Source organism: Dipteris shenzhenensis, chromosome 28 (genome assembly GCF_047967505.1).
Source record: "Dipteris shenzhenensis isolate YYH24624 ecotype China chromosome 28, Dip_SZ_1.0, whole genome shotgun sequence".
NCBI classification, from domain to species: domain Eukaryota; kingdom Viridiplantae; phylum Streptophyta; class Polypodiopsida; order Gleicheniales; family Dipteridaceae; genus Dipteris; species Dipteris shenzhenensis.
The window spans coordinates 36,356,720-36,366,758 of record NC_141623.1 but is presented as its reverse complement, the minus strand read 5'-3'; the positions used below and the strand labels follow the sequence as shown (position 1 = coordinate 36,366,758).

Sequence of the window (10,039 nt, the reverse complement as noted above, 5' to 3'; positions counted from 1 at the left end):
ATGGAAACCAAAATTGACATTCCCTATACCTCTGAGAGCTTCCTCTGACGGACCCTTGCCGAGAGGTGGAAGCATTCGAAAAAAACATTCTCAGGCAATGTTGAGCAATTTATTGCAAGGACACTTTCAGGGCTCCATCTACATGGGCTATCCTTTTCCGAGAGCACACGACTGCTCGTGACTCCAAAAGGGAATGATCACAAAATTGTATGCGAGGGAGGGGCAGGCAAACGTATGATTTGTGGAAGGAGGGATTTGGAAAGGGAAGAGGTTGGTTTAAATGTATGTATCCTTGTTGTGAAAAAAAAAAAAAAAAACACCCCATCCATACATCGTAACACACACGAGAGAGTTGACAAGGTCTATGCGATTAAAAGTTTAAACACGTGAAGAAAAGGAAAACTTGTTCAATGTGACCCTTTTAAAAGTTCTTCCCTGTTGTTGTTTGTTTGTGAAGCTGTTGTTTGTTTGTGAAGCTCTTGGCTATGGCGGACCGAGCTCTTCCCTTCAAACAAGCTCTCTGTTGATCCTCAAGCTTTTTGGCTATGGCGATCCCCCCTCTCCTCTCTTGATCCTGGCTCTTCTCAAACTCCCTGCTCGCATCCTTTCCTCTCCCCCTGCCCTCCGATCCCTCCTCCCCCCCATGGCTTCTTCCTCTCCCCCTACCGTCGATCCCGATGTCCCTGCTCCAGTTGCCGATTCTCAGGCTCCCCCCCCCCCAATTGGTCTCGATTCCGAGCTCGGCTTCACCCGGCCTGAAATGTTCAAGGGCGCCTTGGCCGGGACTGTGCACCACTACGAACGTCATGTCTTCCTGTGCTTCAAGGAGGCCATGAGCTGGCCCCCGCAGGTCGAAGCTGCAGACTTCGATCGTCTCCCCCGCCTTCTTGCCGCTACCCTCAAGGAGCGCAAGAACGACATGCTGAAAAAGGTGCGACGCTAATCAATTCCTTGCCTTGCAATGCCTACTTAATTGATGGATCTTTTCTGACGCACGGTCTGGCAGACTCGTCTCACAATTTGCGAAGGCCGTGATGGCACGGATTCATCGAATGGAGATGTATTAATTTTCCCTGATATGGTCCGCTACAAGTAAGTGATTATTTATTCATCCGTTTGGAATTTGCGCCCGTATTAGCTATTGTCGCTCTCGTCTGACAGTAATGATCTATTGTTATGGCAGGGGATTGACGCATTTTGATATCCAAAGTTTCGTGGACGAAGTTCTTGTTAAGGAGAGAGAATGGCCCTCTGGGAGGCCAGAAAAGCTTGAGGGCGCTCATGTTTTCGTTTGTGCTCACGCTAGCCGTGATAAGCGTTGTGGCTTTTGCGGACCTGTGCTCATTGAAAAATTCAAAAATGAGATCTCCCTACGGGGCCTCGACGGCCAGATCTTTGTAAGACCATGTTCGCACATCGGTGGCCATAAGTATGCAGGCAACGTAATCATCTACAGCCCGGATGCCAGCGGTGAAATTTCCGGCCATTGGTGAGTCACGCGGTTTGATCATCATTTGTAGCGCGCATCTCTGCTGCTTGTTGTCGCTCAAACTGTGATTGTTCATTCGTAGTTGAGCTTTTACACTTTTTGGAGTCTGACATCCGGAATGTTCAAATTGCTTAACGTTCTTATTTAGGTATGGATACGTTGCCCCGGAGGATGTTGCCATTCTTTTGGATGATCATATTGGCAAAGGCACGATCATAGACAAGCTCTGGAGGTTCGTCGCTGCTATTCTTGTACACCTTAAAGTTTTTAAAATACTGCTATACTTGTTCAAGTACTAGGTACGGTTGGACTGAGTTGACAATTAGGTTAAAGACTAGCTCTCATATTCCGTCTCCCTAAAAAAGGACCTTAGAGTTCGCATAGATCTCAAGAAAGAGGAGTCAGCCTACTTTAAACATGTACTGTTCCCCATTAGAGAGGCAAGTGCCCATATGGAGGAAAAACTACTCCAAATTTTCTTATGGGCAATTCAGATTCTAGTGCTAAGATGATCCATTCTCCGCCTCCAAAGTAGTAATATAAAAGGCAAATGTGTATGGATCTCTAAATGCTGAAGTACTAAGTGACGTGGGCCCATTTTAATTTGTTAATGACATTCGTAGCAAACATGTGATAGTTTATGTTGGTGTGATGCAATCCATGATATACATGTTGAAGTTACCTTTGGAGCTCTCATTGTGATGGCACCTGGTTCATTTGTGTTTGGGATGCCGAGTCTCAACTTGTCTGTTTGTGAGACAGACCCTTGACTGTCAACTCGACTGTGTAAGGGATGGAGTGCTGTGCGGTGTCATGGCATACGTCAGGGGTCAGGCTTTGTCATGAAGTGTTGGCTGGCTGTTGATGGGCTCTAATAACGTGGCCAAGTGGCTACAATAGCTGTGATCTAGGGAGTGGTTGAAGTCTTATCAGAAGTACGCAGGTGGAGAAGAGGTGGGATGGGCTGGGTGAGGACTCTGTGGAAGGAGATTTGAGTGGTCAGCTCCTAGCATGAGAGAGAGAGAGAGAGAGAGAGAGAGAGAGAGAGAGAGTTATCTTCGGAAGGCCTCACGGCCTATGAGACAAAGTACACATTAAAAAAAAGAGCGCCAATACATCTCTGAGTATCAGAGAGGGACAAGGCTTGCACAAGGCATCGCAGCTCAGAATTATTATAGCACACTACTATATTCTAGTCCTCTCATAAATGGTCTTCATTTAATCATTTTAAGAGTGTCTTTGGGTCTAGGTTTAAAGTCTCTGATTAGTGCTATTCCCCCTGATCCATCTCGATAAGCAGCCCTCTTTCCCTCTTTCCGAGCTTCTTTCTTTTTGGCTAATTCTACGTCCCTTACTTTGAGCTGGGTTGGGGTGAGCCCCTCTGAAATCCATGTCTTGGTACCTCTCAACTTGTTGGTTTGTATGAGAACTTTGCTCCTTGGTAGCTTTTCCTGGAATTTTGCTTACCTCTTGCTTTCCCTTGCTCTTCATGTCCAAGACTTGCTTCTCCGAAGAAGCAATTCAGAGCTTCGCATCTCTAAGTTCTCGCTCCAAGAAATAAATCTGCTCATGTGGGTCAAGCTTGCTCTGATATCTGTGGAAAGTCAGGGCATTTGGGGGGGGGGGGGAAGGTGTCAGAGCTGGAGAATTGGCAGAGTAAGAGAGTTTCTTTTCTGGAGGAGTTGAAGGAGTGGAGGTGACACATTGCTTCTCCATGGTGGCCTTGGCTGGCTTCCCCCTTAGTGTACCTTGACCCTTGGAGCTGGGCTGGAGGTGTCAGCCTAGCTTAGGGTCGGTATGGCGAACTGCCTCCCCGAACCTACTACTTTTACTGCTCTTAAAAATGCCTTCTGCTGCTTACTGCTTCAACTCTGTTGCTGTGCGGGGGACCTGGAAAAAGGGAGAAAAGGGCTGCTGGAGGCGCGGACGACTTGCTATTGATGTGCGACGCGAGGTGCTGCTACCCAAGGTGATCTCTCTCTCTCTCAGTACTGACCATAAATCTTGGTTAGTGATCAATCATGAGAGTGCAGTAGTTCCTAGTGTCCATGGGGTCCCCTGCTTTGTCTATCGGCACTATGGTGGTGGCACTCCAAGCAGGAGGGAAGCCATGGCATACAGCCAAGGCCTCTTGTCGATGTGCAAAATGCTCATCCCGCAACCCCTCGTGGCTCCGGTTATGGAGTCGACATAATGCAGCCTGCACATTTAATGCGCGAAGTAGGTGGTGTGGAGTGGTACGTCATAGAGCAATGTTGTGTATGTGTGCCAGATAACCAAGCTGGGTATGCCAAGATTAATGCCTTTTTGGCCAGCCAGGGAATGCAGAATAGTCCACACAAGAGCACCCTCTATGTCAGGAAAGAAGGGAGGGATTTGCTCAGTATTGTGCTTTATATCGATGACATGCTGCTCAATCGTACAAATCCTGGAAAAATTGCAGATTTTAAGGCTGTACTAGAGTGGAATTTGAAATGTCAGATTTGGGGCTGCTTCATTCTTATTTGGGCATTCGGTTTGTGTAGGATGACAAAGGCATTGGGTTATTTCAATCCGAAACTCGTGGAATAGTTTACTCTTTAGATTTCAGAATTGCAAGCCCATTTCCATCCCTATGGAGCCAGGGCTTAAGTTGATGCTAATGAACCGTTTGATGCTACTGGGTTGTAGGATGCCTCATTTACCTGGCTACTGACATTCAGCATGCAGTGTTCAGAGCTGAGCAGGTTTATGCACAGCCCTAAGACCTCTCATTGGCAGGCTATGAAGCATGTGTGCAGATATTTGCAAGGCACCCGGTCTCTTGGTTTGCTCTTTCCTTAGGGGAGGTGATGCCCATTTACATGCTTAATGGGGCTAGTGACTTTGATACTCAGTAGTCAATCACTGGTAACTGTTTCTTTCTTGGACACTCGTGCATTTCTTAGTTAAGCAAGAAGCACTCTACAGTTGTTACCTCATTTTGTGAAGCTGAGTACAGGGCAGCCTTCACAACCACAGTAGAGTGTGTTTGGCGAGGTGTTTCATGCATCATTGGAGGAGCCTACTCCGATCCTCACTAACAATCAGAGTGCCATTGCCGTGGCACGGAATCCTGTGATGCATGCCCGTATGAAACACATTGAAATTCACTATCACTATGTCAGGGAGCGGCTACATGCATGGGATATCAGCTTGGTCTTTTGCTCTAAGCAAGAGAATGTGGCGGATCTATTTACCAAAGTGTTTCCTCATCCAAAGTTTGGGGCTTTTGGCATAGCTTTGAACTTATATATGTTTGGTGATTGATATTTACCTTGTACATTGTGACATTATCACTGCAAGGGGTCTTAGAAATATTCATATTTCCTAAGGCAGTGGCCAACATGATAAGGGTTAGGGGCGCTTTTTCCCTTTATTAACTTCCCCCCTAACCTTAGTTAGAGGTTGAGTTTGTGGGTGGGTGAGTCACCACACATGTTTTGACCCTAGTTAGGGTCCATCCTAGGATTTTGTCTCTATGACTACCCTAGGTTTGTAGTTTGTTTTGGTTGCTGCAGTTTCAGTTCAGATTCCTTCATCTCCATTCTCTTGCCTTCTCTTGCTTCCATTTCTAACAATTCTTAAGAGTAATTTTGTTAAGGCCTTTATCATTCACGTATAAGCGAATAGTTGTATCCTTTTTATCAACCAGTAGCACTCGTGCTCCATAAGGAGATTGGCTGGGACGAATATGTCCCATTCGGATATATTCAGTGAGTTTCCAGGCAGCTTCATCTTCCTCTTTCAAGCTCATCTGGTATGGTTGCTGAAATACCTGTTGAGCTCCAAAAAAGCAACCCAATCCTATGGTCTACCGCATGCAAAGCTGATCTAAGAGTTGTCCCCTTATTCAACATTTTACCTGAAATTCCAGCAGTGTATATGTGTAAAATCGAAGCCATAGCAATGGGCAATCCACCGTAGGCTGAGTCCTTAACCTTGCTAGTGGGGCTAGAGTCCACTGATCACATGCCATCCATGGACTGGGCTGATTTCAACGCCATGTCCTTGCTGTCCCAACATTTTAGAAGTTCATTATAACTGGATTTTCAGAATGCAGTGCATTTCCTATGCACAAATTGAAGTTCTCTTTTTGGCATATATGTCGTGTATGACCATGACATGAAAAAGATTAAAAGTCCATCTTCATCATACATTGTAGAACAATAAAATTATCATCATGCGTAGGATGATCAATTTCCATTGAATTAAAAAATAACAAAGAGTATGACTCAGCAAACTCAGAAGCTGTCTTCTCTTTATTATTTGCTGTGATTTTACAATACTTGGCCATAGGGCCATTGAAGTTGGAATATAAATCAAAATGCCAACCATCATAGGCAGATGACACCTGGTGTGATACAAAATCGTGAAGGAGAAGAGCGAGTATTTTTTAGTGTGGAAAAATTGGCTTTTAGCAAAGATGTGGTGTAGCATTTATGCAGAATAGGCAACCACACCTTTCCACAAAAGTGAAGTGTGCTACCCCCGGGCCCCAACATGTGGCATGACCATGCAAGGCCCATGCCACTCTTCACCTTTTCAAAAAGAGGTGGATAGAATGAGGCTTGGACTCCAATGGGCTCATATTCCCAAGTGTGTCTCTAACTTAAGGGTATACACACTAGGTCCCTAACCTCATTCTAGTGCCAGCTCATATTATGTCCAGAAGGGGACATAACACAGCCGACCAGCCAACAACCCCCCATGTCGTCAGCTGACAGGCCAGGTTGCATGTCTGCCACATCAGCAGCCTGCACAGGCTGCCATGTCATTGCCCATACAGTTCCAGGTCAGAAGACCGTGTCTGTTACCACATCATTATTGGGATGAGACAGATTGGCTTCAAGAGAGGAGAGGTTGAATGTCTGAGTGCATACGCTGGCATCATAGAGGTTATCTAGATCATAGTGGAGGTGGATATGGATACAGATATCATGGTAAGTGTCCAGTTTATATGATGAAGGCAAGATACGTGTGATTGGCTCCTAGTGCCAGGGTTGAGACAAGAATGAGGTGGAGGTAGGGTCCGGATGAGGCAATCCATTACATTGAACCCTCTTCCCTTTGGGAAGCAGTGAAACATGTTGAGATAGTGTGTTGTGTGGATCTGCTCCACCCCAGCTGTTGCATCCCTATCCACTAAGTGATACTTGGTGCAAGTGTCCTCTGGTGATACACAGGTGGCATGATTAGAGTCCTTAGTTGTAACAAGCATGGAGACATTATTCGTTGAGTCTCACTCTTGGCCATAGCTAAGTAGCTTAAAGAAGTGGTAGCATATGCCAATACAAAGGACATTTATGAAGCGTAGCATGTGCTGATACAAATGACATTTGAGGAAAGGGGCATAGAAAGATGCCCAGCATGGTATTACCTGCTTGATCTTAAAGGCTTACTGTATAAATGGCGTGAAGCTTCCTTTCCAGAGTTCAAAATCTGTTTGAGCGCTAGAAAGATCGGATTTGGGTTCAGACCATCACTTCCATTCTGCGACGTAGAACCTCTTTTGCAACTTGTGCACTTTTTTCCTTGTTTTGTTTGGCTAAGCATGGCCTCATAAAAGTGACTTTAAGAAGCGGCCGATTGAAGCTAGAACCCTTGTAGCTACATGGAAGCACCTGCACTCGCATACATGCACATTGAAGATGCACTTACGCAGCAAGGGGGTAAAGATGGAGTTGTCGGGGATGCATCAAAAATCCTGTTCACATATGGAAGGGGGTTGGATAAAGCTTACTTACGTTCTGAGAGAAGTTCAATGTATGGTATGCCCTTATTGCTTCCAAAGTTTTGCACGCTGAATATTGAACATTGTTGCAGGGGCCAGATGGGTCTTATTGAGGCAGATCAGAAACAAGCTCAACAACGACGTCTTCAGGTCAATGGTGGACTACTAGAGGATGAGAAAAAGGGATGTTTCTGTAGTCGGTCACATGAAGAGACAAATGGCCATTTTAATGGCAATGGCAGCATTGGCTGTTGTCAAGAAAAGGCTGATAGTACTGAATCTGTTAGAATGAAAAAGAATAAGAAGAGTGGTAAGGACAAAACAGAGCAAGGTGGTGGCTTTGGTCACTCTTGGAGCTATGTTTCTTCTTGTTTTGATTCATGGGAGAGGGGGGATACATTTGCAGCCTTGGCAGTCGCCGGTGCAGTGGCCGCTGTTGTGGTTGCCTTCCGCCTTTGCAGGAACCCACCCTAAACCCAAATACACTGCTGCACCTTCCATCATAATTAATAAAGAAACCAGTAGCTTCCAATATGGTATAATATCGCAAAAGTTCTTCAAGTATGTACACAGTGTTGAGTTGGACAAAAAATAGTCTAAATTACCCATTACTCATGGTATTCTCTGTAAAAGATGCTGGCAACAGAGTTTATATCAGGTAAAGGGAGCTAATTAGTAAGTTTGCACAGATATGTTTCAGGACGGTGACCATTGATCTTCCCTTGGTTTGTGCTCTTTTGGTGGCAATTCTGAAGCAAAATTATACATCTCCTTGATAACTGTTGATTTCTAGTACTGTGTATTGTTGCTGGCGATAAAAATGTGCATCTATTATGTGAACCAAAGTTGTAAATTATTGAGGGTATATGATCTCATGGCAATATTTGATTATAAAGTGCTTCATTTCTTTCAGGCTATCAGAATATAAGAGGCAAAGATGTAGGCTACATTTCTAGGAACTTGTGGTTCAGGCCTCGTATTGCTTAAATCATTGGTCTCTTTTTGAGCTCTATCCAAGGTTTTGTTGTGTTGCGCTATCCAAGGTTTTGTTGTGTTGCGCTACTGACATCCACGTGATTTTTGTTCCTAGATAGTTTTTAATGCTATGTAGCTACATATGTCAATGCTATGCATTTTTTAAAAGACAGCTTTCATCGTAACTGCACAAGGAAATGAGTTTTCTAAAAACGTATTGCATTTACAATAGTGCTACCTGTGCCTATCAGCCACAGAAGTCTATTGTTTTTGGGATTCATAGCTAGGGGCGTGCATTGGTCATCCCTGCTGTTGTTACTACTGCTCCTTTTTCTGCTTCTCAGGTGCTGGAACCTTTGTAGCAAATGCCATATGAAATAGTGTGTTTTGTTTGCAGTGTAGCAGTGATATGGGTATGGGACATTATGTTTCTGAGATCATGGCCTACACTTTCTTTTTGACCCTAAGGGGCTGGTTCCAACTTTACAAACAGCTACCATTTTCTTTGTACTGCTGCTTGCAGGTTTCAAGGATTGCACTCTAGCTATTTTCTGTTGTGCCTGTTTATTTGTATTTCTAACTGTGCATGGTTGAAAAGCGCTTTCAATTGCTTGAATGATGTCATGAAAATCATGGAAAACGTTGAAAGCTGCTCATAAAGAAAATAATCACTGATGCAAGTTGTTTGTGATAAACTAGTCAAAGGATATTCATTGTTGCATAATATCAATGATTTGGGATGATTGTGATGGATAGTGAAAGAATCAAAGCATATGGGTAGTTGCGTATCTTTATGTAGACCTTGCATGTGGGTGCTTTTACAAGAACGCAAATAATTTATGAATATACAGTGCATTATTCATGTGCTGAAATGATGTGTATTAAGAGGGCCATTTTTGTGCATATGTTGGAACAACTGAGAACAGGATAAGACTTTAAAGGTGTAGCTTTATTGTGCAGTGGTGGTACTAAAGCAATAATGTCAATAGTCTTATTTAAATTATCTGACCAGTATTTTTGAGAGGCCTACTTTGTAGTTTGTCCATTGTGGAATTGCCTATGTGAAATGAACCAATACCAAGCAAACAGCATATAGAACTATTATTGATGCAAAGCCACACGAGGTCTGTAAATATCAAGGGTGAGTATCTTTATCATTAAGTAAATGGCAGGTCAGAGGTTAGCAATCGTTGTAAGATGGAATCTTAGAAGTACATTGATAAATGCTATTGTGGAGACTTTGATAATGTGAACATTTGAGTTGCTCTTTTTTTTAAAAAAAAAGCTTGTCGCTCCTAGACTCCACATATTTACTGGCAACTCACATACAATTAATGTTAGTAATGTATAGCTTGGTTAGCTGTTCAATTGTAAAAGTTAGATTAAATAAAGGCACCATCTTCAAAATAAATGTTCATGGTAATGTTTGATGGTGTGGGTGTCAATCATTCAGTAATGATCCCTAATGGTATTGTATATATTCAGGTCAAACTGCTAGCGAGCAAGATAGCTAGCTTTACGCAGCAATTCTTGTTACGTATCTAGCTATGCTAGTTACCTTATGAGTGGTGCTATCATCACACGTCTTGCATGGGAGTAGTTTGAAGGAGCTCAAATTTCTTTGAGTGTAAGGTAGGTAGTGCAAGTGGTGCCATATTGCAAGGGATATCGCTATATTGCAAGGGATATCTCAAAGAAAAGTTCCAAGGAGTGCAGACAGTTGGCTAGAGTATCATACTAAACACTAAGACACTCTTGGTAGATGATGTGGTACTAGTGATCTGAAGAATATGACCATCAAATGGGAGATGATTGAAGCACTA

General features: G+C 43.7%; 1 protein-coding gene across 1 annotated transcript; it reads left to right on the top strand.

Annotated features, from left to right (window-relative positions):
- Positions 1-470: 470 nt before the first annotated feature.
- On the top strand, positions 471-7,929 carry LOC147883510 (altered inheritance of mitochondria protein 32-like). Its single transcript, XM_087399382.1, has 5 exons — positions 471-931; positions 1,007-1,092; positions 1,184-1,489; positions 1,638-1,721; positions 7,334-7,929. The coding sequence occupies exons 1-5, from the start codon at positions 644-646 to the stop codon at positions 7,713-7,715; spliced, it is 1,146 nt and encodes a 381-aa protein (XP_087255508.1). The 5' UTR covers positions 471-643; the 3' UTR covers positions 7,716-7,929.
- Positions 7,930-10,039: the final 2,110 nt, after the last annotated feature.